We start from the raw sequence: 27,739 nt of genomic DNA, 5'->3' as shown, positions 1-27,739 counted from the left end.
GCCTTCATCCCCCCAAGTGCTGGCTCAGCTGAGAGGCGGAGGGGAATGGGCTGTGGACTCGCCCGAGGGCTGGCTGCAGGGAGCTCTCGGAGATCCCCATCGGTGCTGGCAGCCCGGCTCCAGCGCCTGGGCTGGCTAGTCCTGGGCCCCCCGGCCTGGGCTCATCCCGGCGCCGGCCTGTGGCTCCAGGGCCTGGCCAACAGGGAGCAGCCGCAGCACGGCTCCTGCCCTGCGCTGGAGCCGCTGTCTCCATGGGCCAGGAGCGGAGCCATCGGCCTCCCTGCCTGCCAGCCCAGGGCAGCCTCACCCAGCCCCCAGAGCTGCCTCCGTGCCCTCCTGCCCCACGCCCCTTTGCCGGCTGCCCTCCTGCTCCGCCCGGCTGCGGCAGCCCCAGCGCACCACGAACCACGGCCATGTTGTCCTCTGCCGTGTGCCAGCGGCGCTGCCGGGGTCCCGCCCAGTCGCACGGGCAGGTATCTGTCCCCCGCCTGGCAGGGAGCCCCGCGGGCGGTTCCGTGCCGGGGGTCGGCCGTCCTGCCTGGAGCCGGCGGCCGGGGGGCCGTGGCCTGGGCTGCCGTGGCCCGGTGCCATTCAGCCGGCTCTGAACGTAGCCCGGGGGAAAGCCCCGGCTGACCGGCGGCCTCTGTTGTTTGGCAGATTCACTGGCCGGCGTCCCAGCAGCGGATCGACGAGTGCGTCCTGTCGGGGAAGAACAACAACGTGAGTGGGGCTGGGGCCCGGGCCGGGGCTGCCACGGCGACGGGGACACGCCACCCGGGGGCCCGGTTCCCGCCTCGGGATACGGGCACACGGCTCCCCTGGGGCACGTCGCCACGGTAACCGACAGACCGTGGGGAGAGGACCCCCCTGCTGGGGGGAGGCCGGGTCGGGAGCCAGCCCCACGGCGGAGCCGCTGCCCGTGCAGGTGTGGGGCCAGGGGCTGGGCTGCGGCTACCAGCCGGGCTTCACCCAACCCGCTGACCCACGTGCCCCGGGGCCCCGTCCTGCCCCCGAGCGCGTGTGCAGGGCCCCTCGGCGGCGGGCCCTCGCGTGCCGGAGCCAGGCCCACACGCCGGGCAGGCGTCTGAGCCCCAGGCCTCCCCTGCGCCGGTCCCTGGGCTGCTGCTGCTCCTGCCGCAGGGCCTGCCCCCCCGCTGCACGCCAGCCGCCTCCCCCGCCCGGCGCCCGCGCAGAGGAAACGAGCTGAGAACAGGAAGCCTGGCCCGGACTCCAGGTCGTTAACGAACGAGCCGGGCCCGGCAGGACGCCCGGCAGTAACTGCTGTGCTGCTGCCTCTCGGGGCGGTAAGGCGCTGGGCCTGCCGAGGACAGACTGCACCCCCTGCCAGAGCGGGGAGAGGAGGGGTGCCTGCTGCCCTGCGCCCCATAGCAGAGAGGGGAGGGGTGCCCCCTAACCCTGCGCCCCATAGCAGAGAGGGGAGGGGTGCCTGCTGCCCTGTGCCCCATAGCAAAGAGGAGAGGAGTGCCCCCTGCCCTGCGCCCCATAGCAGAGAGGGGAGGGGTGCCCGCTGCCCTGCACCCCAAAGCAAAGAGGAGAGGGGTGCCCCCTGCCCTGCGCCCCATAGCAGAGAGGGGAGGGGTGCCCCTAACCCTGCGCCCCATAGCAGAGAGGGGAGGGGTGCCCGCTGCCCTGTGCCCCATAGCAAAGAGGAGAGGGGTGCCCCCTGCCCTGCGCCCCATAGCAGAGAGGGGAGGGGTGCCCGCTGCCCTGTGCCCCATAGCAAAGAGGAGAGGGGTGCCCCCTGCCCTGTGCCCCATAGCAGAGAGGGGAGGGGTGCCCGCTGCCCTGCGCCCCATAGCAGAGAGGGCACAGGCCTACGCCCAGAGCAGAGAAGGGTGCCAGTTCCCAGCAAGGGGTGCTGTGGGGGGCAAGAGCACTGACTGGGGGGGCTCCCAGCAGGGGGCGCTGTGGTGGGCAGGAGCACAGGCCCTGAGTGGAGCCCCCAGGTGCCCCTCTCCCAGCGGGGCCCCATTCAGGGCGGAGTGCTCGGGTGGATGAGCGCCAGGCCATGCACCGCCGCCCCCCTGATCCCACCATCCCTCGGCCCCGGGAATCCCCAACCTTGGTATGGGGCTGCACCAGCCCCCTGCGTCCCAGGCGCACGCGCCATGTGAGCCGGTCTAGGGCCGTGGGGGGCGCCGAGGGTCCTGCCCGTGCTGCCCCCGTGCCCCCCGTGACTCTGACTTGCCTCCTGCTTTGTAGGGTGAATGTGGCAACTTCATCCGCCTGATCCAGCCCTGGAATCGCACCCACCTGTACGTCTGCGGCACCGGCGCCTACAACCCTGTCTGCACCTTCGTCAACAGGGGGCGCAAAGCACAGGTGAGGCGCTGGGCGCTGCCCGGCCACGCGTGTCCAGCCGGAGACTGGCATCCCCGGGCCAGGGCGCTGCCCGGCCACGCGTGTCCAGCCGGAGACTGGCATCCCCGCTCCAGGGCGCTGCTCGGCCACGCGTGTCCAGCCGGAAACTGGCATCCCCGGGCCAGGGCGCTGCCCGGCCATGCGTGTCCAGCCGGAGACTGGCATCCCCGCGCCAGGGCGCTGCTCAGCCACGCGTGTCCAGCCGGAGACTGGCATCCCCGCACCAGGGCGCTGCTCAGCCACGCGTGTCCAGCTGGAAACTGGCATCCTCGCGCCAGGGCGCTGCTCAGTCACACGTGTCCAGCCGGAAACTGGCATCCCCGTGCCAGGTCGTTGCTCGGCCACACGTGTCCAGCCGGAGACTGGCATTCCTGCCCCAGGGCGCTGCCCGGCCATGTGTGTCCAGCCGGAGACTGGCATCCCCGCACCAGGGCGCTGCCCGGCCATGTGTGTCCAGCCGGAGACTGGCATCCCCGTGCCAGGGCGCTGCTCAGTCACACGTGTCCAGCTGGAAACTGGCATCCTCGCACCAGGGTGTTACTCGGCCACGCGTGTCCAGCCGGAAACTGGCATCCCCGTGCCAGGTCGCTGCTCGGCCACGCGTGTCCAGCCGGAGGCTGTCATCCTTGCGCCAGCGTGTTGCTTGGCCACGTGTGTCCAGCTGGAGACTGACATTCCCATGCCGGGGTGCTGCTCAGCCACACGTGGCCAGCCGGAGGGGTTGTCCTGAATACTAAATGAGGGGCCATGGCCCATCCAGGCCCACCGTGGGCAGAGGGAGGCTCCGTTTGGGAGTGGCTGCCCTCCCCACGCACGGGGGTTCACGAGCCACGCCAGGCCCGGCTCTCGCTGGAGATCTGCCTTTGAGGGAGAACCTCTGCACTGGGCTTGGCACGTTGGTGAGTGCCCGGGGGCTGCCGGGCTGAGGGGGCGCTCCATGGCTCCGCGCGACGGGAGACAGATGGGGCAGGCCCCAGTTTTGCGTGGAGCCGTGGGGCGGGAGGGATCCCACGGGCAGGCAGATGGCACTTCCCTGCGGAGTTCTGTGTCTGTCTGGCGGGCTCCTGGCACCGCCAAGGGGGCAGACAAGCGTGGCGAATGGCGTGGGCAGGGCATCCCGGGGTCTGTGCCGCAGCCGGCTGGGGGCTCCCGGGAGCTAGTCCCGAGCGTGCGTCTGCCCCGTAAGGAGCGCGCCCGAGTCTGCGAGGGTCTTTGTTAATATCGCACCCTGCCAAGCAGCGACGCGCGTGTGGGGAGATTCACGGGGCACCCCCTGGGCCGGGGACAGACGGGGCCCCACCGCCCTTCCTCCGGCAGGCAGCCCACACCCTGCCCGGCTCCGTGGCAGCAGCTCGCCTCCGCGCTCACCCCGAGCTAGAGAGCTTGGGGCAGCAGACAAGCTGCCCCCCAGAACCCGCATCACAGCCCCTGGCGCGTCTCCCGGCTGGCGAGGCTGGGGGGCAGTACTGCCCAGTGGTGCCCGCCGAGTCCTGGCTCCCCCTGCCTTGCTCTCCGGAGCGCCGGGTGCGTCGCTCACAGCCGCACGGGCAGGCGTCTTCGGGCCCTCGTGTAGAACGGGCCACACCCGTCTTGGCTTTCCAGGGGCTGCCCTCGAGGAGGGGCCTGGGCAGAGGGGCTCCCCACATCCGCAGCCCCCTCCAATCCAGCGGTGCTCCCTGGCTCGCATGGGCTGTGCCCGCCCCCCCTCAGGGGCTCGCGTCGGGGATCTGTGCACTTCCTCTGGGCTCACGTCCCTAATGTGGGAGCACCTGGGGCCCTGAGCGAGCCCGGCCCTTGCTATCTGTCGCCTCCCAGAGGCCCCCGCCCGGCAGAAGGAAGGGTCTACCCGCTCTTGTCCACGCCCCGTGTGCAAACCGCATCAGCCTGGGCTTTTCTGTCTGAGCCCCTCCAGCACCGCCCTGGATTCCTGGCCCGCCCTCTCCGGAGGGGCAGGGGCTCTTGCCGGCCCCAGGCCCAGGATCCAGGTGAGCTGGCCTCCGTCGGACTGGGGGTAGCATCACCCTCATGCTCCCGGCCCGAGCTGGGGTCAGGAAGGGATTTCCCAGCATGTGCAGAACTAGGGGCTCCGCCCTCTTCCCAGCGGAGGCGGGGCGCCCCCGAGCCAAGCATGCCGATGTGGTCACACGCAGCCCAGAGGGGCGTGGCCCTGCCCACTGTGCCGGGATCGCAGGGGAGGGCACGGCTCAGCCCTGCGCCGGCTGGCAGTGGCAGTACGGGGCAGGAGGAGCCCCGCCCGGTGAGTGCCACACACGTGGTGGGCGCAGTCTCTTGTGGCACACACAGGCGCCTGGCGTGCCCGGGGCCTGCCCGTGGGAGCGCTCTAGGGACTAGGGCAGGCAGGAGTTTCATGCCGTCCAAGTGGGCATCACCCCTCCCGCCTGCTGCAGCCCCAGGCGGCCCCTCTTAGTGCCCGGCCCCGTGCACCCCCCGGGGCGCCAGCGTCCCCATGGCTCTAACGCTCTGCACTGCTCCTTCTCCTCAGGCCTTTGCACTGAGCCAAAGCCTCCAGCCGGGAGGCCGGGGAAGCCGAGCCGCCGACACCTCCCACCGCCCGACACCAGCAGACCACAAGGTGGGACTCACACTCAGCCCCCAAGGGTGGGAGCCGGCCTCCCCCCACCCCCATGGCATGCAGCTAAGTGCTCACCCGCGGCTAGGCCGTGTCCTCGCGTCTCCTCCCCAGCTCGCGCCGCCGGGAGCGGGGCCACGGCCTCTGATTCCGGGTCTGGCCGGCGTTCGTTGAACGACCACCCAGCACGCGCGGGCGCTGCACGCTGGCTCCATCAGCCGACCCCAGTGCCGCGCCCGGGCGGGGGGCCGGGCAGGAGCCGGATTGCTGCCTGTAGCTGGGAGTGGGCCCGATCGGGCGTGCGGCTCCGTGCCCCTGCCCCGACCGTGTCTCTTGCATGAGATCGGCTTCCCGCTGGGTTAGCCGCTGGCCGGCTCGCAGCGTGGGGGCAGCGCGGGTTCCCAGTGCTGGCTCCATCAGCAGCTCGGGCGCCGGGAGGAATCAGGGGCAACGCTCCTCCTGTGCCGAGCGCCACCCTCCGCGCTCCCCTGCCAGGGCACCGCTCTGCCCCCCTGGCTCCAGCTACCCCCAGAGGAATCCAGGCCGGGCTTTGCTTCCCAAGGGGCAGCCAGCAGGGCACGTGCCCTGCCCCCACCTTCCCCCCAGGCTATTCGCGAGGGCTCCTCGCACACACGCTCCTCCCGGGCTCAGAGAGCCCCGCCTGCCCCCACCCCGCCGGGACCTGGCCCCAAGGGGTCAGACCGTCCGCCTCCCCCACCCCAGTGTGCCGGAGCATGGGGGGGCACAGCGTCTGCCCCCAGCGGGGGGCTGAGACCGTGTGTGACGGGCCAGGGCTGGGCACAGCTGAGGGCGTCCGCTCAGGGCGAATTGCTCAAATTCATGGCTCCTTACAGCCCCATACTGGAGACCTTCCCAAATAGGCCACAAACCAGTCTCAGAGCACTCCAGCTGCCAGCCTGGCCAGCCAGAAGCCCGAACCCAACCTCACCTTCCCCGAACGAGTTCTGTCCGGTCCCAAGAAACCAGCCACAGATCCCAGGTCAATTTATACTCTGGACCTTACCCACAAATCACGCTGGGCCAATCCTGTAGAATCTACCATCTAAAGGTTTATTACTAAAAGAAAGAAAAGCCTGAGAGTGAGGTTGCCAAACTATCCTACATTACATGCATCGAATCTCCCAGTTCTCAATGCAGGCTCTAGCAGAGATGTTACAGCTGCTGGCTTAAAAGTCTTTGGTGCACATCCTACGTCAGGATGGGTCCACAGTTCTTCCCGGCTCTTCGATCCCTGCATGGCTGCCTCTGGGATGAAGAGCTGAGCTGAGCACCCAGCTGGAGTCGGCCACATGGCCTATTTATCTCCCGTCCTGCTCTCTTCCAAGCCGGAGACTGTCACATGGTCAGTGGCCAGGCACCTGGATCCCTTCCCAGGTGGGTCTCTGGTACTTAAGAGACCTATTGTCCCTGGAGCCTTGCTATTTAGCCTGTCCATAGGTGAGCTTTTCTCACCCATTGCTCAACCACATATAGAGAAACTTCCAGTCTCCACACAGAGTCCATATTCCTAACTCCACACACAGACATTATACAGGTATACGGAGAGCACATACAGAATCAGTAGACAGTGGGCCTTTGGTTGATACCTCACATGGCCCCCTCTGTACCAACTTGGGGGGGCAACCCCCCCCCATGGGTGCAGCAGTGATCTGGCTGCTTCCCGTAACATCCGGTAACGTAACACCGTGACAGGAGGCCAGGCCCCTGAAGCAGCCATGAGGGTGGGAGTCACACAGCCCTGGGCACCCCCTCCCACAGATGCCTCCTGTGATGGAGCCCAGCACTGCCATCCTGGGACAGAATGTGGGGGGCTTATGTGAGCGCCTGCCCCGTGGGGTGCCCTTCCTCATGCCCTTCAGCACACGGCCTCCTGCTTAAAAGGTTTGCGCCATCCAATCAGGGAGCAGAAAGAACACCATGTGACTTAGGGCGCCAGCCGTGCCCTTGGGACCCATGGCAGGGCCCACACGACTGGTCTTGGGGTGCCTGCGCGAGGAGGTGTCACCCCACACACTCTGGGGGGCTGGCTGAATTACCCACAGTAAAGGCCTTGCCCGAGGCTGGGTTGCTTTCCAGGGCTCTCTAGTGCAGCTCGAGCGCACTAGTGCGAGGAGATGGCTCCGTTGTGCCACACGCGCAGCTGGGGAGTGGTGTGTGCGCGCAGTGCTGGTCGGGTGCTGGCTGCTGAGAGGGGATGGGCCGTTAAATGGCCAGGGCTCGCACGTCCCCAGTTCAACCTCAGTGGCACTGATGTATGTGCGCCCTGTGAAGCCGGTTGTGAGCGCTGCCTGTCCCCCGCCGAACGCTCTTTTCCAGCCCATCCATTCCTCCAGCCCTGGGGTCCCTGCGCAGCTCCGTGTCGCACCCGCGCCTGCCGCCCTGGCTCAGCCGCCCCGCCGAAAATCTGTCTGCTCCAGCCCATCCTTAGGAGCACTTCCACCCCGCCCCGCTCAGCAGAGCCCGCTGCGGGACGGGCTGAGCTCAGCGCTTAGCTATTGGCACCCTGCGTCTTTCCCAGCCGGCCGGCCAAATCCACCACTTCCAAGCCAGCTGCCACACTCGGAGCTCGTCCCGAGCCTGCTTCTCACCCCCGTGTCAGGCCAGGGGGCGCGGCGCATCCCGTCCGCTAGCCGCCATCCTGTCCCCGCCGTCAGAGGCAGCCGGACATCTGGGCGAGAGGCCGTGGAGACGTGCCAGCGGGTTTGCACCGAACAGGAGCGGTCTGTTTCCCACGCGTCGGGCAGTGACGGATTGCAGTGACCGTGGGGAGGGCGGTTTCGTTCTCGCAAGGAAAACAAAACGGGTCAGGTTCCCACCCAGGGCGGGCGCGTGGCTTTCGGACGGCGAAGGCGAAGACCCGTGTCAGGGCTTGGGGGTTTTCCTGCGATGCACACCCCCTGCTCATCGGCACGGGAGCCATACAAAAGCAGGTGGCATGGGGCCACTCTGGCTTTTCACTCACGGTGGTTTGTCTCCTGCGGCCTTACAGAACGTCACCGCCCGGGGCTGGGACACCTGGGGCTGCCCAGAGAGCCGGGACCGTGGGCACTGCCGGACCGGGTCAGTCCAGCTCCATCTGGGCCAGCGTCCCAGTTCTGACCGGGGCCAGCACCAGCTGCTGCAGGGCAGGGTGTTGGAGCCTGTGTGATGAGGAGCCAGAGACTGGCTCACGCCTCACGGCCAAAGGTTACCATGCACCCCGATGCCCAGGCCTGAGCCCCTCAAAAGCTGGAGCGCCTCTTGCATCCCAAACCCCTCATCCCCGGACCTACCCCAGAGCCCGCCCCCTCTTGCACCCCAAGCCCCTCCCCCCATATTTATAATCTCTCAGCTCCCCCCCAGGCGGAAGCCCCTTCCTGCACCCCAAATCCCCAGCCCCATGCCAGAGCCCTCACCCCCTCCCACGCCCCAACTACCTGCCCAGCCGGGAGTCCCCTCCTACACCCCAAATCCCGATTTAGAGCCCTCAGCCCAGCTCCAGTGAAAGTGAGGTTGGGGGGCAGCAAGCCACTGAGGGAGGGAAGCTGTAGTGTGGGGGGGGGCAGGGGCGGGGCGAGGGTTTTCGGCATTGCGCCAATGGAACGTTGGCACCCCTAGGGAGGAGACACCGGGGGAAACAACCGCACCAGTGTGCGCCAAGTCAGGTCCAAGTGAACTGCCACGTGCCTGGAATGCCACCCAGCTTCCTGTGTGGCAGCGTTGGAGGGCGGCACTTCCTGTGTGGTAGCGTTGGAGGGCGGCACTTCCTGTGTGGCAGCGTTGGAGGGCGGCACTTCCTGTGTGGCAGCGTTGGAGGGCGGTACTTAGGGTTGCCAGATAGTTTCACAAAAAATACCGAACATGGCAGGGAAAAAATTGGTTGGGCAAAAAAACCCCAAACGGGAGACCAAAGTTGTTGAGCAGCCGGTATTTTGGGGTTTTTTTTACCGGACAGAAGCCACAAGTACCGGACTGTCCAGGCCAATACCAGACACCTAGCAACCTTAGCGGTACTTCCTGTGTGGCAGCATTTGAGGGCGGTACAGCATTCGAGGGCGGTACTTCCTGTGTGGCAGCATTCGAGGGCGGTACTTCCTGTGTGGCAGCATTCAAGGGCGGTACTTCCTGGATTGTGCTCCTGGGCAGGGTGGAACTTCCTGGAATGAAACCTCCGGTATCGTGAGATGCCATAGGAGGTGTAGCCTGAGCTCACCGTTTGATCCTCCAGCCCCTTTGCCATGGAGACGCATGGAGCCCCCGCTCCGTGTGCATTGGCCGTGCACCTTGCCGCTGCGTGGATGTTGCGTAGGAGACACTTGTTGCATGCAAAGAATGAAGAGCCACAGCAGGATTAGACCTGTTGCTCTGGACGATCGTTTCCTCTCAGCCGCTTGGGCCCCGGGGTTTTCCTGCAAAGCAGCCCTGCCGGAGCCGTGATCCCCGCCGGGGTGCGGACAGTCTCTGCCTTCCGCGCTCAGCAGGGCCGGGCCTGGCTTTGCCCGTCAATGCGGCCGTGCCCCAGCCTACTGAGGTGCCGTGGCTCAGCAAGATGGGGGAGCCACGCTATGTGATAACCCTGCCCGCCCTGCGCCCAGCTGCGGTTTGGTGCCGGAGCTGTGAAGCGACACTAATCCCATGACCAAATATCCAGAGGAGACGTGTTAACCCCGTGTCCTGCTCACATTCCGCCTCGGCCACGGCGGATTCCCCTCTGCCTGCGCCGTGCCAAGGGCCGTCCCTCCACGACCCCCCGCATGCAGCGTGGAATGACCTGGCTGCCACACACACACACACACGCCCCTCATGGCCTCCGAGTGGAGCGTGGAACGACCCGGCTGCCATGCACCCCCGGCGCCTTGGTGCCCCGCTGGGCGAGGAGCAGTGTGCGATCTCTCGGCGTGACGACGGCGCTGTGGGGCCCTGTGCACACGGAGGGGTGGGTGTGACCTGCTGCCCCTCCCTCTCTCCCAGGATTACATCTTCTACCTGGAGCCGGAGAAGCTGGAGTCCGGGAAGGGGAAGTGCTCCTATGACCCCAAGGTGGACAGCGTCTCAGCCTTGATCAGTGAGTCTAAATTAAAAATTAAATTACTGGAGATTGCCTATCTCCTAGAATTGGAAAGGTCATTGAGTCCAGTCCCCTGCCTTCGCAGCAGGACCGAGTACCATCCCTGACAAATTTTTGCCCCAAATCCCTAAATGGCCTCCACAAGGATTGAACTCACAACCCTGGGTTTAGCAGGCCAATGCTCAAACCACTGAGCTATCCCTCCCACAAAAGTCTGCTTTTGTGCCCACAGGGTGAGGCCCTGCGGGGCTCTGAGGGAGGGCGCCAGGGGCAGGGGGCAGTCCAGTGCTGGGGACACGGGCTGGGCCTGGCGTGGTATCTGGGAGGGCTGGCCCGGCGGAGGGAAGGGGCCGTGCTGCCTGTGGCGGCTGCAGCTGGCCTGGCGCTGAGTGGCCTGGCACCGACTGGCGTGGGAGGAGGCCTCAGGACTTCTCGTCCCCGCCCCCTCCCCCGCATGAGTCAGCCCCAGCCCCACGGAGCTGGGTCCGTTCAGGGGCACCCCCCGAGGACAGGCCCCGGCCTCTCTCCGCCCGGCTGCGGGCTCTGTGTCCCCCCTGGCATGGAGCGGGGCCGCGCGCTGGGAGATACGGGCCGTGCGGGACCAGCGGGACCAGACGCTGCCTAGGGCGGCAGGGCCGGCAGCTGCTTGGGGGGGGAGACGGGAGCCGAGCGTCAGCAGGGATCCGAGTCCTGGGCCCGGTGCCCCAGCGGCTGTGGGGCCAGCAAACCCCGTCCTGGGCTGGGGGGGAAGGCAGCAGGGACACTAGGCTGGGAGGGCCGTGGCCAGAGGCGCCCAGATGCCCCGGTGATGGGCGTGGGAAGAGGGGAACGGGGAGGAGAGGCTCCACTGTCCCCCCCCCCCCCCGAGGGCCTCTCGTTGCTGGGCAAGGTCAGTTCCAGCCCCGGGCTGGGCCTGGCAACGGTGAGTCAGCCCAGTCCGCCGGGAGCGACCCCGCCCCGATTTCCTGTCCTATTTCTGTCCTGTCCTCCGGCGCGGGAACAGCCTGTGCGGCGGGGCCACCGCGAGGCACCTCACGCCGGGGGGGCTGCCTGCCCCCAGCGCCCCGTGTCCCAGCCCCTGTGCCTGGTGCCCCGCTCGCTGCCCTGCCCCGGCTCCTGCTCCCCCGCTGGCCACACGCAACGGGCCCTGCGGGCACCTCTCTCCGCAGCCGGAGCCGGGCAGGCCTGGGCCGGGCGACTGAGACGGGCTGCGCGGGGCAGGAGCCGTGAAATCGCGCAGGGTGGGAGCCGTGTCCTGTCCGGCAACAGCTGCGCCGCCTCCCCCCGTAGCCTTGGCCGCAGCTCGCTTGCTGCTAATCCCCTGGCCGGTGATCCTCGGCAGGCGCGGGTGTCGCCTTACACGCCAGCCCGGCTCGGCTGTGCGCTGGGGCCGTGGCGAGGCAGAGCGCTGGCAGCCGGGCCCGGGAGCGGCAGGGCCCAGGGGCACCGCCTGGGAGACCGACCCGGCTACCGGCTGGTGTGGGGCGGGGTCCCTTTCCCCGGACCAGAGGTGTCTGCACTCCGGGCAACCCCGGGACCCCCTGGGCTCCCCCCACACGTCTGGGCAGCCCTGGAACTCCCTGGGCTCTCCCCACATCTCCGAGCAACCCCGGGACCCCCTGGGCTCCCCCCACACATCCGGGAAACCCCGGGACCCCCTGGGCTCTCCCCACACATCCGGGCAACCCCGGGACCCCCTGGGCTCCCCCCACACGTCTGGGCAGCCCTGGAACTCCCTGGGCTCTCCCCACATGTCCAAGCAACCCCGGGACCCCCTGGGCTCCCCCCACACATCCGGGAAACCCCGGGACCCCCTGGGCTCTCCCCACATGTCCGAGCAACCCCGGGACCCCCTGGGCTCCCCCCACACATCCGGGAAACCACGGGACCCCCTGGGCTCTCCCCACACATCCGGGCAACCCCGGGACCCCCTGGGCTCTCCCCACACATCCGGGAAACCCCGGGACCCCCTGGGCTCTCCCCACATGTCCGAGCAACCCCGGGACCCCCTGGGCTCCCCCCACACATCCGGGAAACCACGGGACCCCCTGGGCTCTCCCCACACATCCGGGCAACCCCGGGACCCCCTGGGCTCTCCCCACACGTCCGGGCAGCCCCGGGACCCCCTGGGCTCCCCCCACACATCCGGGCAACCCCGGGACCCCCTGGGCTCCCCCCACACATCCGGGCAACCCCGGGACCCGCTGGGCTCTCCCCACACGTCCAGGCATCCCCGGGACCCCCTGGGCTCTCCCCACACATCCGGGCAACCCCGGGACCCCCTGGGCTCTCCCCACACGTCCAGGCATCCCCAGGACCCCCTGGGCTCTCCCCACACATCCGGGCAACCCCGGGACCCCCTGGGCTCTCCCCACACATCCGGGCAACCCCGGGACCCCCTGGGCTCTCCCCACACGCCCAGGCATCCCCGGGACCCCCTGGGCTCTCCCCACACATCCGGGCAACCCCGGGACCCCCTGGGCTCTCCCCACACGTCCAGGCAGCCCTGGGACTCCCCGCTGGGCTCTCCCCACACGTCCCTGCGTACAGCAGCCCCCCTTGGGCAGGGCCTGGGGGCAGGATCCGGGGCCTGCATGAGGCGGGGCTGCGGGGTCCCCAGGCCGGCTCCGGGAAGTCCCCCCTCACCTCTGCCCCCTCCCCCCGCAGACGAGGAGCTCTACGCCGGGGTCTACATCGACTTCATGGGCACAGACGCCGCCATCTTCCGCACCATGGGCAAGCAGACGGCCATGCGGACCGACCAGTACAACTCCCGCTGGCTGAACGGTGAGTCCAGCCGGGCCCCAGCCTGGCCCTGCCCATCTGGCTCCGGCGGGGCGCTGGCCGTGGGCCCCTGCCAGGGGCAGCCTGGGGCGCTCTTCCTTGCGCTGCGGCGCCCGGCCGGGGCTCAGCCCGGAGCCAGCCAGGCGCATTGTAACCAGGGTGGTGTGAACGGCGGATTTACCTCCGCTTCCCTCCTGGCCCCCGCTGCTTCTCCCCCCACCCGGCAGCTGTGTGCGCCTTTCCCTGCTGGCTGCGTCCTGGGCACCGGGCCTGCGCATCTGCCCCTCCTGGTTCCCACGGGCAGTTCTGCCTCCGCTCCGGGCTCCCGCATCCCTGCTCTGCCTGGCTTCCCAGCGCTGGGTCCGCTCCCCCTCCAGCGGGCACCTGGCCCCCCCGCAGGGACATGGACCTCGCCCTCCCGAGCGCCTCCCGCTCCCCGGCCTGCCGTGGCGTTGCTGGTGCCGGGGGAGCCCGGGCCCGGTTCTGCCGGGCGTGGAGGATGTGCTGCTGCTCCGTCGGCAGCAGGGAGAGGTTCCACCTGCCAGAGCCAGGCTCCGAGGCCTCGGCTGCCCTGCTCGGGAACCTCACGCGCCCAGGAAATAGCAGAGAAGCGAACGGGGCGCCTGCCGTCGGGCCAGGGTCCTGCAGAGCCCCTCCCCGCGCCGGGACCTGGAACGGGGAGCCCTGGCCCGGCGCAGGCCCGAGATCCTGGCAGGTGTGCGCCCAGACTCACTCGCCCGCCGGGCCTGGGAAGGGGAGGGCCTTCCACGGGCACCGACAGGAATTCCTGCCTGGCGCCTGAGCCGCAGTGCAAGGGGCTGGCCAGGCAGGGGGAGTCCCTTGACGTGCCGGTGCCAGCTCGCCTCACGGACTGCAGAGCCAAGGCCGCGGCATCGGAACAGCACAGGACAGAGAGCAAACCAGACAGACAGACAGACGGATCTGTCTGGTGGACACATGGGCTGTCGGGCACCTGGAAGGGTCGGGGTGGAGCGACGGATGGTTCTGCAGACAGACAGGCAGACGGATCTGTCTGGGGACGGACGGCCAGGCTGTCGGGTGCCTGGAAGGGTTGGAGTGGAGCGATCATGGCTCCGCGCGGAGACCTGCTGATGTGTGTGGCTGGGAACGGGCTGTCGATTCCCACCCGTCCCAGCCATCCCTCCGGCTCTGCCTGCCTTCCCCGCGGCAGCCGAGGGGGCCGGGGAGCTGTGCCCGCGGCGCGGCAGCGACAGCTGAGTAAACGGAAGCCGGGGTGCTCATGTTCCGCCTCGGCACAGTAGCTGCAATTCAGGGCGGAGCTGTCACCAGGCCCCTTGATGGATGATGGACAGCCACTGGAGCAGGGCACGCCCGGGGCGCCCTCCACCCGGCTGCCAGAAATTCGCGCCTCCTGCCTCCAGCTGCGTGGAAATCACCGAGGCTTGGGGGCCGACTGCCAGCCGGGTGGGGGCTCCTGCCTGCCACCGATTCCCGAAGTGGGAGCCGTTCTGGAGTCGCAGGGCTGGTTGCGGCAGTGGGGGTGGTGGCTAGGTCCGAGCTCCCCGGTTAGCCTAGTCTGGGTGGGAGCTCCCCACCGCCGTGTTCCTGTGTCTGCGCTCCCCCCAAGTACCAGGGCACAGCCCCCGACGCTGCTTTGTGCTGAGATGCTCTGGTCACTTGCAGGACCCTGGTCTGTCCTCTGGGGGGTCGTGGGAAGGCCCTGGGGGGGTCGTGCTGGGGGTGCATTCCCCACAAAGCAGGGACCTGCCTAGCTAGCCAGTTCCAGGTGACGGGCTCTCGCTCGCTCACGCCTAGGATAGAGCATGAAGAATTGTTATGAGGAAACGGCAGTTGCCCTGTCGAGCATTCCCAGGATAGACGATCCACGCACCACCTTAACTCTGCCCCACGTAGGGCTCTTGCCACGGTGCTGCCCCTCAGTAGGTTGCAGGGCAGGCTCCTGTCCCCTTGGCCTTGGGGCGCACATGCACATGGCCTCACAGCGCTGGCTTGTCTGGTTGCAGACCCAGCCTTCGTCCACGCCCAGCTCATCCCGGACAGCGCCGAGAGGAACGACAACAAGCTCTACTTCTTCTTCCGGGAGAAATCGGCCGATGCCCCGCAGAGCCCCGCCGTGTACTCCCGCATCGGGCGCATCTGCCTGGTACGCCGCCGGCTCCCCGGGCGCCCTGCCCATGTCCTGCAGGGCCCCCTGCTGGGACTGCCACAACCCAGGTGTCCCCTAGAGACAGAGCGCCTGCAGCGCCCCCTGCTGGGCGAGGCTGGGGCTGGCATAGCTGGGACACCCCTAGCCAGTGTCCTGCCCCTTCCCTCAGCACCCCCTGCTGGGACCCTGCCCCGGTCAGCGCCCCCTGCTGGGAGTCCCCTGCCCCGGGCAGCGCTACCACCTTCCCCACGGCGCCCCCTGCTGAGCGAGGCTGGGGCTGGGGTTGGGGCTGGCGTAGCTGGGACACCCCCCCAGCCAGTGTCCTGCCCCTTCCCACAGCGCCCCCTGCTGGGACCCTGCCCCGGTCAGCGCCCCCTGCTGGGAGTCCCCTGCCCCGGGCAGCGCTACCACCTTCCCCACGGCGCCCCCTGCTGGGCGAGGCTGGGGCTGGGGCTGGCATAGCTGGGACCCCCCCCAGCCAGTGTCCTGCCCCTTCCCACAGCGCCCCCTGCTGAGACCCTGCCTCGGTCAGCGCCCCCTGCTGGGAGTCCCCTGCCCCGGGCAGCGCTACCACCTTCCCCACGGCGCCCCCTGCTAGGCGAGGCTGGGGCTGGTGTAGCTGGGACCCTCCCAGGCAGCGCCTTGCCCCTCCCCACAGCGCCCCCTGCTGGGAAGCCCAAACTAGCAGGACAAGCACCGTCCAGATGCCTGAGGCTGGTTCCCCCCCGGTTTAGAACGACGACGGGGGCCACTGCTGCCTGGTCAATAAGTGGAGCACGTTCCTGAAAGCCCGGCTCCTCTGCTCCGTGCCAGGACCCGACGGGATCGACACGCACTTCGACGAGCTCCGTAAGCACCGCCCTGGCGCGGGCACGGGGGGGGGGGCGTGGCTATCGAGGGGGTGGCCATGGGGATAGGGAGGTGTCACTGGGGTGGGGGAGTCCCCGGCCCTGCCCCAGACCTGACTCCCAGCTGGCGGGTGGAGCAGCAGGGTTGTTGGTTTGCAGGGACACAGCCCAGCCTGGAAGCCAGGCGCAGTCTGGGACAGTCGGGCCCCCTGGGCCCCCCCTTCCTGCTCTGAGCCTCCTCTCCCCTCCCAACCCATCCCCAGGCCCTCGTCCCCGCCCCCCTCTGCTCCCTTTCCCCAGCCCGGGGTGTTACCTGCTGCACACTCCTCCCCGTGAGCCGGGCCCAGCCTGCCCCGCCTCCTCCAGGCAGTGTGCCGTGCCAGGGAAACTGAGGCACGCACCCACAGAGTCATTACAGAACAGTGCAGGGCAGTAGAATCACGCCCCCACAAGGCAAACAGAATTCATACCGTCCCCAATACGTCACATGGGACCCCCCAGCACTCTTGCCCCACCCCCCGCGTCCCCTGCTGGGACCTCCCCACATACAGCGCTCGTACCCCCCCCACTGCACTCCCTGCTGGGACCCCCCTCACAGCATTCCTCCCCCCCTCACTGCACCCCCTGCTGGGACCCCCACAGCTAATGCCCCACCCCCCTCTGCCCCACCCCCCGGCCTTCCTCTGTCTGCCCCGTGCCCCTGTTTGTGACGCCTCCCTGGCCGCTGACACTTGATTTTGCCCCCAGAGGACGTGTTCATCCAGCAGACACAGGACGTGAAGAACCCCATCATCTACGCCGTGTTCGCTGCCTCGGGGTGAGCCCGGAGGGCTCTGTGGGGCCCAGCCGTGCTGGGCCGTGGGGGGTCTGTCACAGGGCCTGGGGATGACATGCAGGGGTTGCTGGGGGCTAGAATGGGGGGCATCAAACTTGGGGTGCACAAGGCACTCTGGTCAGGCCCAGCCCAGTGCGAGCAGAGGGATGTGGGGCAGAGGGATCTGGTGCAGGCAGAGGGATGTGGGGCAGGCCCGGTGCGGGTAGACAGATGTGGGGCAGAGGGATCTGGTGCAGCCAGAGGGATGTGGGGCAGGCGCGGTGCAGGCAGAGAGATGTGGGGCAGAGGGATCTGGTGCAGGCAGAGGGATGTGGGGCAGGCCCGGTGCAGACAGAGGGATGTGGGGCAGAGGGATGTGGGGCAGGCCTGGTGCAGGCAGAGGGATGCGGGACAGGCCCGGTGTGGGCAGAGAGATGTGGGGCAGAGGGATGTGGGGCAGGCCTGGTGCAGGCAGAGGGATGCGGGACAGGCCCGGTGCGGGCAGAGAGATGTGGGGCAGAGGGATGTGGGGCAGGCCCGGTGCAGGCAGAGAGATGTGGGGCAGAGGGATGTGGGGCAGGCCTGGTGCAGGCAGAGAGATGTGGGGCAGGCAAGGCAGGAGAGACCAGGCCTAGAGCCTCCTGGCTCTGCCTCTGCAGGGAATCCAGGGTCCCGGGGAAGCCGCGGGGTGGAGCTGTTGCCCACATGGCAGTGCCAGAGCCTCTCCAGCCAAGGGCCCCAGGCTGGCAGCGGTGCCCTCCGGATAACGGGATTCCCTCCCCAGGTCGGTGTTCAGGGGCTCTGCCGTGTGCGTGTACTCCATGGCCGACATCCGCATGGTCTTCAACGGGCCCTTCGCCCACAAGGAGGGGCCCAACTACCAGTGGGTGCCGTACTCGGGCAAGATGCCCTACCCCCGCCCAGGCACGGTGAGTGTGCCAGGACCCCCGCCAGGCCGCCACGGGGCCCTCTGGGCAGGGACGCTGCCCCTACCCCCTAGAGCGACCCCCGGCCCTGGCCAGGCCTGAGACGGCTCCCAGGGAGCATCTGAGCAGAGAGGCACCTAGCCAGAGTTGGGGGGCTGGGCAGGGGGCTGAGGGAAGGGCAAACAGACCAGGGCCTCCGTGTGTGGGGCGCTCAGCCCAGGACCGGCCCCGCGCTGGCCTGGTGCCAGGGCTCTGCCAGTCCCTGCACCTCGGGCACCCAGCCACGGCTGCCAGGCGGCGGCTCCCCCAGATCCCCAGGGGCAGCGTGGTGGGGGTCAGGGCAGTCAGAGGCTCCCCCGAAGGGCCACATGTGAGGTGGCCACTGGGGGTCAGGATGCTGGGCGCAGGAGGGCTGTGCCGCTGTCCGTCAGGGAGAGGCGGGCACGTGGCTGGGCACCCTGTGGGTGGGGGCCTGCGTGGGGCATGTCGTTAGGTGGAGCCATCCCCTCACCGGCCCGCTCTGTACCTCAGTGCCCAGGTGGCACCTTCACCCCCTCCATGAAGTCGACCAAGGATTACCCGGACGAAGTGATCAACTTCATGCGCACGCACCCGCTGATGTACCACGCCGTGGCCCCCGTGCACCGCCAGCCGCTGGTGGTGCGCAGCAACGTGCACTACAAGTTCACCACCGTGGCCGTGGACCAGGTGGACGCAGCCGACGGGCGCTATGAGGTGCTTTTCCTGGGCACAGGTACCCGCAGACGTGCGCTGGAGACACTCAATGGCACCCACGGGCCGGGCGGGGGGGCACGCTGCCCGGCACTAGGCGTGGCAGGGAGCTGAGCCCTGCTTGGTGCCCGGCTGTGCGGCCACGCTCTGCCCGTCACACCTGCTGTCGTTTCCTCGCCGCCGTGGGGGAATCGGGCCAGGCTGACGCCCTGGGCAGACCCCCAGCCTGTGCAGGGCCAGCCCCCTCTGTGCTGGGGGCCTGGCGCATGGGGGGCAGGGCCTGGGCCAGGCCCCCGTGGAGCCAGCCTGGGGACAGAGGGGCTTGTGCATCTGGGGGCTCATGGGGCAGAGCTGCCAGCGCTGCCCTGGCCCCTTCGGGGAGCCGAGCCCCGGCTGCCAGCCGGCCCAGGGAACCCGGCCAGCAGGGCCCCCCGGGTGGCAGGGAATGCTAACGAGCCAGCAAGATCCCCTAGCTGATGAACCCGCTGCCTCCTGGCCAGCTGTTCGCTCCGAGGCCCCTGCCCACAGCAGCCCAGCCAACTCCTCCCCAGCTGGCCCCCCGCGGGGAATTTCCTGCCGGCCCCGCCATGGGTGTAACGAATTGCCAGGGCTCAGCTGTTGCCCGGCGTGTGGGGGGTCGCTGGCAGGGCTGCGGGAGGGGGGTCGGGCCAGTGCCCAGACGGAAACGAGCGCGCGGGTGGCACTTGGCGGTAGCTAGACACTCCCCCACCTGTGTCCCCGGGGGGAGGGGCAGGGCTTCCCCCTCGCCGCCTGGCTGCCAGCTCCCCCCGATCCCGGGGCCGGTGTCCCAGACCAGCCTCCCCCTGCACCGTGCGGCCGTGTTCTGCTCAGCTGCTCGGCAGGCCGGGGGCGGGAAGTTCTGGGCAGCCGCGGGCGGGGGCCAGCCAGTGCCCTGTACGCACGTTAGTGAGAGCGGCACCTGCTGCCGCGCCCCACGTGTGGGGCCCGTCTCTGGGGCTGGCACCCAAGCCAGAGCAGACGCTGGCAGCTTCGTGTGTTCCTGCGGGTGCTGCCTGTAGGGCCTCCCCCGACATCCCACACAGGCTCCACCCTGGAGATCCCCAGCCAGCCCCCCCGTCACCCGACACAGGCTCCGCCCCAGAGATCCCCAGCCAGCCCCCCCGTCACCCGACACAGGCTCCGCCCCAGAGATCCCCAGCCAGCCCCCCCGTCACCCGACACAGGCTCCGCCCCAGAGATCCCCAGCCAGCCCCCACGCGACACCCCACACAGGCTCTGCCCCGGAGATCCCCAGACAGCCCCCCCGCGACACCCCACACAGGCTCCACCCCAGAGATCCCCAGCCAGCCCCCCCCCGTCACCCGACACAGGCTCCGCCCCAGAGATCCCCAGCCAGCCCCCCCCCGTCACCCGACACAGGCTCCGCCCCAGAGATCCCCAGCCAGCCCCCACGCGACACCCGACACAGGCTCCGCCCCAGAGATCCCCAGCCAGCCCCCCCGCGACACCCCACACAGGCTCTGCCCTGGAGATCCCCAGCCAGCCCCCCCGTCACCCGACACAGGCTCTGCCCCAGAGATCCCCAGCCAGCCCCCCCCCCACGACTCCCCACACAGGCTCCGCCCCGGAGATCCCCAGCCAGCTCCCCCCCACGACTCTCCACACAGGCTCTGCCCCAGAGATCCCCAGCAAGCCCCCCCCGACACCCCACACAGGCTCCGCCCCGGAGTTCCCCAGCAAGCCCCCCCCCCGATACCCCGCACAGGCTCCGCCCTGGAGATCCCCAGCCAGCCCCCCCCCGTCACCCGACACAGGCTCCGCCCCAGAGATCCCCAGCCATCCCCCCCCCACGACTCCCCACACAGGCTCCACCCCAGAGATCCCCAGCCATCCCCCCCCCCAACGACTCCCCACACAGGCTCCGCCCCAGAGATCCCCAGCCAGCCCCCCCCCCAACGACTCCCCACACAGGCTCTGCCCCAGAGATCCCCAGCCAGCAGGCTGTGCAGTTCTGCCCGGGGCACTGAGGTGCTGCTCTGCCCGTTGGATGCCTCGGGGAAGGTGCTGCTGGGAGGTCCAGGGTTCGGGAGCCCTGTGTTGGCCAATAGCCTGGTCCTGACCCGGCCTGGGCGTGTTTATGAAGCCACCGTGGCAGGTTGGCCTCTCTCAGTGCCCGCCATGCCATGTACCCTGCCTGTGGGCCACCCCGCGTGGCACTGATCACCCGCCATGCCGTGTGCCCTGCCCGTGGGCCGCCCCACGTGGCACTGATCACCCGCCATGCCGTGTACCCTGCCCGTGAGCTGCCCCGCGTGGCACTGATCACCCGCCATGCCGTGTGCCCTGCCCGTGGGCCGCCCTGCGTGGCACTGATCACCCGCCATGCCCTGTACCCTGCCCGTGGGCCGCCCCGTGTGGCACTGATCACCCGCCATGCCGTGTACCCTGCCCATGAGCTGCCCCATGTGGCACTGATCACCTGCCATGCTGTGTACCCTGCCCATGAGCCGCCCCACGTGGCACTGATCACCCACCATGCCGTGTGCCCTGCCCGTGGGCCGCCCTGCATGGCACTGATCACCCGCCATGCCGTGTGCCCTGCCCGTGGGCCGCCCCGCGTGGCACTGATCACCCGCCATGCCGTGTGCCCTGCCCGTGGGCCGCCCTGCGTGGCACTGATCACCCGCCATGCCGTGTACCCTGCCCACGGCCCCCCCACGTGGCACTGAGCGCCGGCTGTGCCTTGCAGATCGCGGCACGGTGCAGAAGGTCATTGTCCTCCCCAAGGACGACCTGGAGACTGAGGAGCTGATGCTGGAGGAAGTGGAAGTGTTCAAGGTACGGCCCAGCCCTGCGCGTGCTCTGCCCCCCGTCCTGGGAACCTCCCTTCCACCCGCTGCCGCAGGGCAGGGCGCCACGGGCCACTCGGCTGGTTCGCAGCCTCTCCATGGGCACCGGGCGCTGACCCAGCCCTTGCGGGCGTCACAGGGCCGTGGCTGCACAGAAGGGGAAGAGCCCTGCTACTGCTGCGTGCGGAGGGAGCGCTCCTGTAGCTCTCGTGCCAGCAGCCCGTTCCTGGGCTCGGGGGCTCCCGGGGGAGGGGGCGGCTGCCCTGGGGGTTTGGTGCCGGTGGATTCGTGTCAGCCTGGTGCCAACCGCCGGGCTCCCCTCTCTCGTTCCAGGTGCCAGTGCCCGTCAAGACCATGACCATCTCCTCCAAGCGGGTGAGCCGGCTGCAGGGGTGGGGCAGGGCTCCTGGGGGCAGCTGCCAGCCCAGCTGCAGTGCTCAGAGGGAGGGAGAGCTCGTGTGGGTCGCGGTGTCCCCAGGGGCTCCTGTCTTCCCTCGCTCAGCGCGGCCCGGGAAGGGGCACCTGCAGGGAGGGGCAGTTTCAGGCCCTTCCCCTTCTTGTCGCAGGCCGGGGGCGGCTGGCGGCCCCGCCTCATTCCCAGCCCCTCCTGGGCCACGGCAGGGTCTGCCCGGGGGAGTCTCACCCTGTCTCTGCGCCCCCACAGCAACAGCTGTACGTGGCCTCGGCCGTGGGCGTGACCCAGCTGGCCCTGCACCGCTGCCACGTGTATGGGGAGGCCTGCGCCGACTGCTGCCTCGCCAGGGACCCCTACTGCGCCTGGGATGGCAAAGCCTGCTCCCGCTACTCCGCGTCCTCCAAGAGGTAGGCCGGGCGCCGGGGCGGTTACACCAGGCACTGCACAAGCCAGAGCCGGGCCAGTTACACCGGGCACTGCACAAGCCAGAGCCGGGCCGGTTACACCGGGCACAGGCTGGGCAGGCGCTGGGGCGGTTACACCAGGCACAGGCCGGGTCGGGCACCGTGGCGGTTACACCAGGCACAGGCCGGGTCGGGCACCGTGGCGGTTACACCAGGCACAGGCCGGGTCGGGCACCGTGGCGGTTACACCAGGAACAGGCCGGGTCGGGCACCGTGGCGGTTACACCAGGCACAGGCCGGGTCGGGCACCGTGGCGATTACACCAGGCACAGGCCGGGTCGGGCACCGTGGCGGTTACACCAGGCTCAGGCCGGGTCGGGCACCGTGGCGGTTACACCAGGAACAGGCCGGGTCGGGCACCGTGGCGGTTACACCAGGCACAGGCCGGGTCGGGCACCGTGGCGGTTACACCAGGCACAGGCCGGGTCGGGCACCGTGGCGGTTACACCAGGCACAGGCCGGGTCGGGCACCGTGGCGGTTACACCAGGAACAGGCCGGGTCGGGCACCGTGGCGGTTACACCGGGCACAGGCCGGGTCGGGCACCGTGGCGGTTACACCGGGCACAGGCCGGGTCGGGCACCGTGGCGGTTACACCGGGCACAGGCCGGGTCGGGCACCGTGGCGGTTACACCGGGCACAGGCCAGGCACCGGGGCTAGAGGGAAGGGCTCCAATAAGCGTCTCTCAGGACCTGTTCCCATACTCCCGCGGGCAGCCTGCGCAGGCGGGCAGGAGACCCAGGGCCTCTGATGAGCTGAGGCTCAGCTCTGCCACCGGTCCATCACAGGCACCCATGTGGGGATGACTCAGCTGCTCTTCCCCCATGGGACTGCCCCAGGGGCCCCCTGAGCCTGGGGGAAACTTTCCATCTGCGCCTTCTCCCTCCCCACAGACGGAGCAGGCGGCAGGACGTCCGGCATGGCAACCCCATCCGCCAGTGCCGGGGCTACAACTCCAACGGTGAGTGGGGCCACCCGGCCCCCTGCCCCCGCACACCCAGCACTCGGGAGAAAGTGGTGTGAGGAACAGCTAGGTTAGATCCCCAGGGCAATCCAGGAGCTGCAGAGTTGGATGCATGGGTGGATGGATCTGCAGGATGGATGGGTGGATTTGACAGGGGGGTGGGTGGATGGATTTGACGGGTGCATGGATGGATTTGATGGGTTGATGGATGGGTGGATGGATTGGGTGGGTGGGTGGATGGACGGACGGACAGATGGGTGGGTGGGTGGATGGATGGATGGATGGATTTGACGGTTGGATGGATGGATTTGATGCATGGATGGGTGGACGGACGGATGGATGGATGGATTTGATGGGTGGATAGATGAGTGGATGGATGGATGGATTTGACAGGTGGATGGATGGATGGGTGGGTGGGCGGATGGATGGATGGATGGATTTGACGGTTGGATGGGTGGACGGATGGATTTGATGGATGGATGGGTGGATGGATGGATGGATTTGACGGGTGGATAAATGAGTGGATGGATGGATTTGATGGGTGGATGGGTGGGTGGGTGGGTGGACGGACGGATGGATGGATGGATGGATGGATTTGACAGGTTGATGGATGGATGGATTTGCTGGGTAGATGGCTGGATGGATTTGCTGGGTGGATGGATGGACGGATGGATGGATGGATGGATTTGCCGGGTAGATGGATGGATGGATGGATGTGCTGGGTGGCTGGATGAGGCCAGATATGCTGGATGGAGGGATGGATTTGACAGGTTGATGGATGGATGGATTTGATGGGTGGACGGATGGATAGATTTGACAGGTGGATGGATGGATGGATGGCTGAATGGATGTTCTGGGTAGATGGATGGATGTGCTGGGTGGCTGGATGAGGCCGGATATGATGGATGGAGGGATGGATTTGACAGGTTGATGGATGGATGGATGGATTTGCTGGGTGGATGGATGGATGGATGGATTTGATGGGTGGACAGATGGATGGATTTGCCGGGTGGGTGGCTGGATGGATGTGCTGGGTGGATGGATGGGTGGGTGGGTGACTGGATGGATGTGCTGGGAGGCTGGGTGAGGCCGGAGATGCTGGATGGAGGGATGGATTTGATGGGTGGGTGGATGGATGGATTTGCTGGGTGGACAGATGGATGGATTTGCCGGGTGGATGGATGGATGGATGTGCTGGGTGGCTGGGTGAGGCCGGAGATGCTGGATGGAGGGATGGATTAGAGTGAAAGTGGAGAAACATGAGAACGGCCAGGTGGGGTCAGACCAAAGATCCGTCTCGCCCAGTGTCCTGTCGCCAAGGCCAATGCCCCAGAGGGAGGGGACAGAGCAGGGGATCCTCACATGGTCCCTCCCCTGTCGCCCAGTCCCAGCTGCTGACAGAGGCCAGGGACACCAGGAATGTATCCAACTCTCTTTTGAGACCTGTTAAAGTCTTGGTCTTCGCAGCATGAGAACATGGGTATACTGGGCGGGTGGCTGGCTGGCTCGGTGGCTGGCTGGGTAGCTGGCTGGCTGACCGGAATACAGGCAGGGCTGGGTGTAGATAGGGAGCAGAAGGCACTGAAGCCCCCTTAGCAAGGACAGGCTGCTGGAGTCGGAGGCTGGGTAGGGTGACACTGGATTTCCTGGGCTGGGTGCATTTTATCAGTCAACCCCCTGTCTCCTCTTCCCCTGCAGCCAACAGGAACGCGGTGGAGGCCGTGCAGTACGGGGTGGAGGGCAGCACGGCCTTCCTGGAGTGCCAGCCCCGCTCCCCGCAGGCCACCATCAAGTGGCTGCTCCAGAAGGACAGCAGTGACCGGCGGAAAGAGGTAGGCGGGTGTGGAGCTGCCGCCGCCGGGCGTAGAGGGAGGGGGCTGCAGGCTGTCACTGCGGTGGGGGCAGGCGTGCATGGGGCCGTCCCCTGGGGTCCCCTGCCGGGCCCAGCTGTGTCTGGCCCCTTCTAATGCGCTGGCCTCTCTCCCATCCAGCTGCGCACGGAGGGCCGGGTGCTGCGGACGGAGCAGGGGCTGCTCCTCCGCTCCCTGCAGCTCTCCGACGGCGGCCTCTACTCCTGCACCGCCACCGAGAACAACTTCAAGCACACGGTGGCCAAGGTGCAGCTGCACGTGCTGAGCAGCGAGACCGTGCGGAGCGTGCTCTTCCAGGCGGAGGCCCCCGCCCTGCGGGCCGACGGCGACGCCTCCACCTCGGCCTCGGCGCTGGGCCTGCGGGCCGGCCTCCCGGGCGCCCCCGGCCCCCACTACCCGGACCTGGTGCAGCTCCTCACCCAGCCCGAAATGGGACTCATCAACCAGTACTGCCAGGGCTACTGGCGGCACGCGGCCTCCAGCCACAAGGAGGCGCTGGCCAGCCTCAAAGCCAAGGAGCTGCAGGACCAGAAGAAGCCTCGAAACCGCCGGAATCACCAGCCAGACGTGGACCAGCTCACATGAAACCGCCGCCAGGGACTCTGTAATAACAGTGCTATATTTCCCCCCTTTTAATATTAAAATATCTATAAATATATATATAAATATATATATATATATATATATACACACACACCTCCCCCTCCCTTCAAGACCGTATTTATTTGTAGGTTGTACATAGTCCCTGGGAGACGCAGTCCCACCCCGTTGCCCCACGGCCCTCTGGGTAAGATAGCCAGCAGCCTGTCCGTCTCTCCTGCTAGCGGCTATGGCTCTGCCCCAGCAACGGCCGGTGTGGAGCACAAGGGTGGGGTAGGGGAGAACCTCTCTCCCGGGACTCGCCCGGCGCTGGCCCCTCTCGATGCCAAGGCAGGGCTGGCGCCTGTAGGGGGCGCTTCTGTCTCTAGCTGCTGGGAGAGGGCGTCTTAGCTGGGGTGCCCTATTCTTGCCCCCGGCGTGGGGCCAGCTGGACATGTGGGGCCAGGGGGAGCCTGCAGAGCCAGCACCCTTGGCATCGGGGTGTCCATGTTAGGGGTGCAGCTGCTTAGCCTGGTCCCTGAATACCCTTCCCCCGTTGGCGCTGGGTGGGTGAGAGGGGTCCGGCTCCGGAGCACCCCAGGGCAGGCAGGGCATCCCTAGGAGCCTGGCGCCCATCGGGGCCGGAGCATCTCTGGGCTAACTCACCTAGGGGCATGGGCGGGCAGAGGGCCACAGGCCTGGTTTGTCCCCCCAACCCCGGCAAGGGGGGGGGGGCGTCTGGGAGTGATGTCACAGGCTCCGCCTGAGCTGATTGGTGGAGGATGTGATGCCCTCCCTCAGAGGTATAGAAGGGGCAGCCTGGCTACAGCAGGGAGTCAGGAAGCCGGCAGAGTAGCCCCCTCTCCCTGCCTCAGTTTCCCCATCTGATCTCTGCTGGTTATTTAGACCAGCGGGTCGGCCATTGGCCTGCAGCTGCGGGGCCTGCGGCGCAGCCTCTCTGCTGTGCGGCTCTGGGCCCAGGCTGGGGCCGGCGGTTGGCACTGCCTTGTGATGCCCCAGGTAGTGGAGTCCTGGCTGCTGCGTGCGGTGACGGCCGGGGCGAGGCAGCGTCTGGGGAGGGCAGGAAGAGGGGTAAAGCAGGGCTCTGACTGGCTGCTGGCACCAGCTGAATTCAGTCCCACGGCCCAGGGTCACGTCTGCTGTCCCGGCACCCCCAGCGTGCTTTGAACCGGCCATCCGCTGCGGAAATGCGGCACCTCGGGGGGTTCCAGCACCCACTGCCTGCAGCTCAGGCAGCCCCGCACTCTGCCCGGGAGCTCAGGCAGTGGCTGCTGCAGCTGCCAGTGGGTGTAAGGCCTGTGCTCAGAACGCCTGCCCGCCGGGGCAGGATAGGGCCTGGGCTTTGCCCTGGCTCCCCTGCCCCGGTCTGTGCTGCCTGGGATAAAGAGGGGTGGCAGAGCCGTGGGCATGTTGCCCTTCCCCCTCCCCGCTAGCTCGGGCCGGGTCCCTGGGCGATGGGAAGCGGCACAGCTTCCCTGCCAGCCGTGGGAATTGGTGCCGCTTTGCCATGGTCCCAGCCCTCCAGCACCAGGTGCCCATCTCCCTGCGGGCGTGGCAAGCCCTGGGCACGCCCTGCTCACCGGCGGGCTCAAGCCACAGGGCCAAGCCCCAGGCAGGAGGGACAGTACCTGGAGCTGCACCTGGCTCCGGAGTCCGGGCCTGGCTGCCCAGGGGGTGATGGAGATGGCTGCCCCGCCCCAGAGAGGTTGTTGCCCAAAGCAGAAGTCAGGCCCTTTGCTCCGGGCTAGCCGGGGCGCAGTGGGGGTCGCCGTGGGGCAGAGCAACGGCTGGGGGGCAGGGCACTGGTTGGCCCCCAGGGCTGCTCGCCCGGCGTTAGCCCCGGCCTGTACCTGCATGGCATGTGGCTGCTGCCAGCTCCGCACCAAGGCCGTGCCCCTGCGCCGGGCCGGCTCCGCGCCCCCCTCTGGTGTGAGTACTTGTCAATGGAGCCCGGCGGCAGCGGCCGAGCCCGAGGCCCCGCGCCTGTAATGGGAGCGTCCCGTGGAGGGGGACGAGCTAATAAACACTGGCTTTGGTTCTGGAGACCCTGCCTCTTCCTTCGGCCGCCTCCGGCCCCTTCTGTCCAGCAGCCCCCTAGGTGTGCATGGGTAACGCCCGCTGCTGAGGCTGCGCCCACGAGGGGCAAGGGCCTACTACTGCTGCTGGGGGGAGGGAGTTTCTCCTTCAGCTCACAGCAGAACAATACAGTCTGGCAGTCCAGGGTTCAATGCCCAGCAATGATTCTTGGGGGGTGTCGACGCAGTCAGGGTTCCCCGTTCCTGCACCCCCGTAGCAGCACGA

The 27,739-nt window shown here is 68.2% G+C and overlaps 1 protein-coding gene across 2 annotated transcripts in view; it reads left to right on the top strand.

Annotated features, from left to right (window-relative positions):
• The window catches only part of SEMA3F (semaphorin 3F), a 58,138-nt gene extending 30,657 nt beyond the window's left edge, over positions 1-27,481 (top strand). The window contains exons 4-19 of one of the 2 annotated variants that reach the window (XM_075939550.1): positions 658-720; positions 2,224-2,343; positions 4,886-4,975; positions 9,944-10,037; positions 12,708-12,827; positions 14,831-14,970; positions 15,708-15,822; positions 16,569-16,638; positions 17,420-17,564; positions 18,093-18,315; positions 21,025-21,113; positions 21,458-21,499; positions 21,789-21,946; positions 22,897-22,964; positions 24,666-24,799; positions 24,959-27,481. In XM_075939550.1, the coding sequence (XP_075795665.1) occupies positions 658-720; positions 2,224-2,343; positions 4,886-4,975; positions 9,944-10,037; positions 12,708-12,827; positions 14,831-14,970; positions 15,708-15,822; positions 16,569-16,638; positions 17,420-17,564; positions 18,093-18,315; positions 21,025-21,113; positions 21,458-21,499; positions 21,789-21,946; positions 22,897-22,964; positions 24,666-24,799; positions 24,959-25,423 (2,136 nt within the window). In that variant the 3' untranslated portion in view covers positions 25,424-27,481. The remainder of the gene's footprint in view (positions 1-657; positions 721-2,223; positions 2,344-4,885; positions 4,976-9,943; positions 10,038-12,707; positions 12,828-14,830; positions 14,971-15,707; positions 15,823-16,568; positions 16,639-17,419; positions 17,565-18,092; positions 18,316-21,024; positions 21,114-21,457; positions 21,500-21,788; positions 21,947-22,896; positions 22,965-24,665; positions 24,800-24,958) is intronic. The other variant, XM_075939551.1, reaches the window with a different exon arrangement.
• Positions 27,482-27,739: the final 258 nt, after the last annotated feature.

The sequence above is a fragment of the Pelodiscus sinensis genome, chromosome 11, assembly GCF_049634645.1.
Source record: "Pelodiscus sinensis isolate JC-2024 chromosome 11, ASM4963464v1, whole genome shotgun sequence".
NCBI lineage: Eukaryota > Metazoa > Chordata > Testudines > Trionychidae > Pelodiscus > Pelodiscus sinensis.
This window is presented reverse-complemented; position numbering and strand designations above follow the sequence as displayed.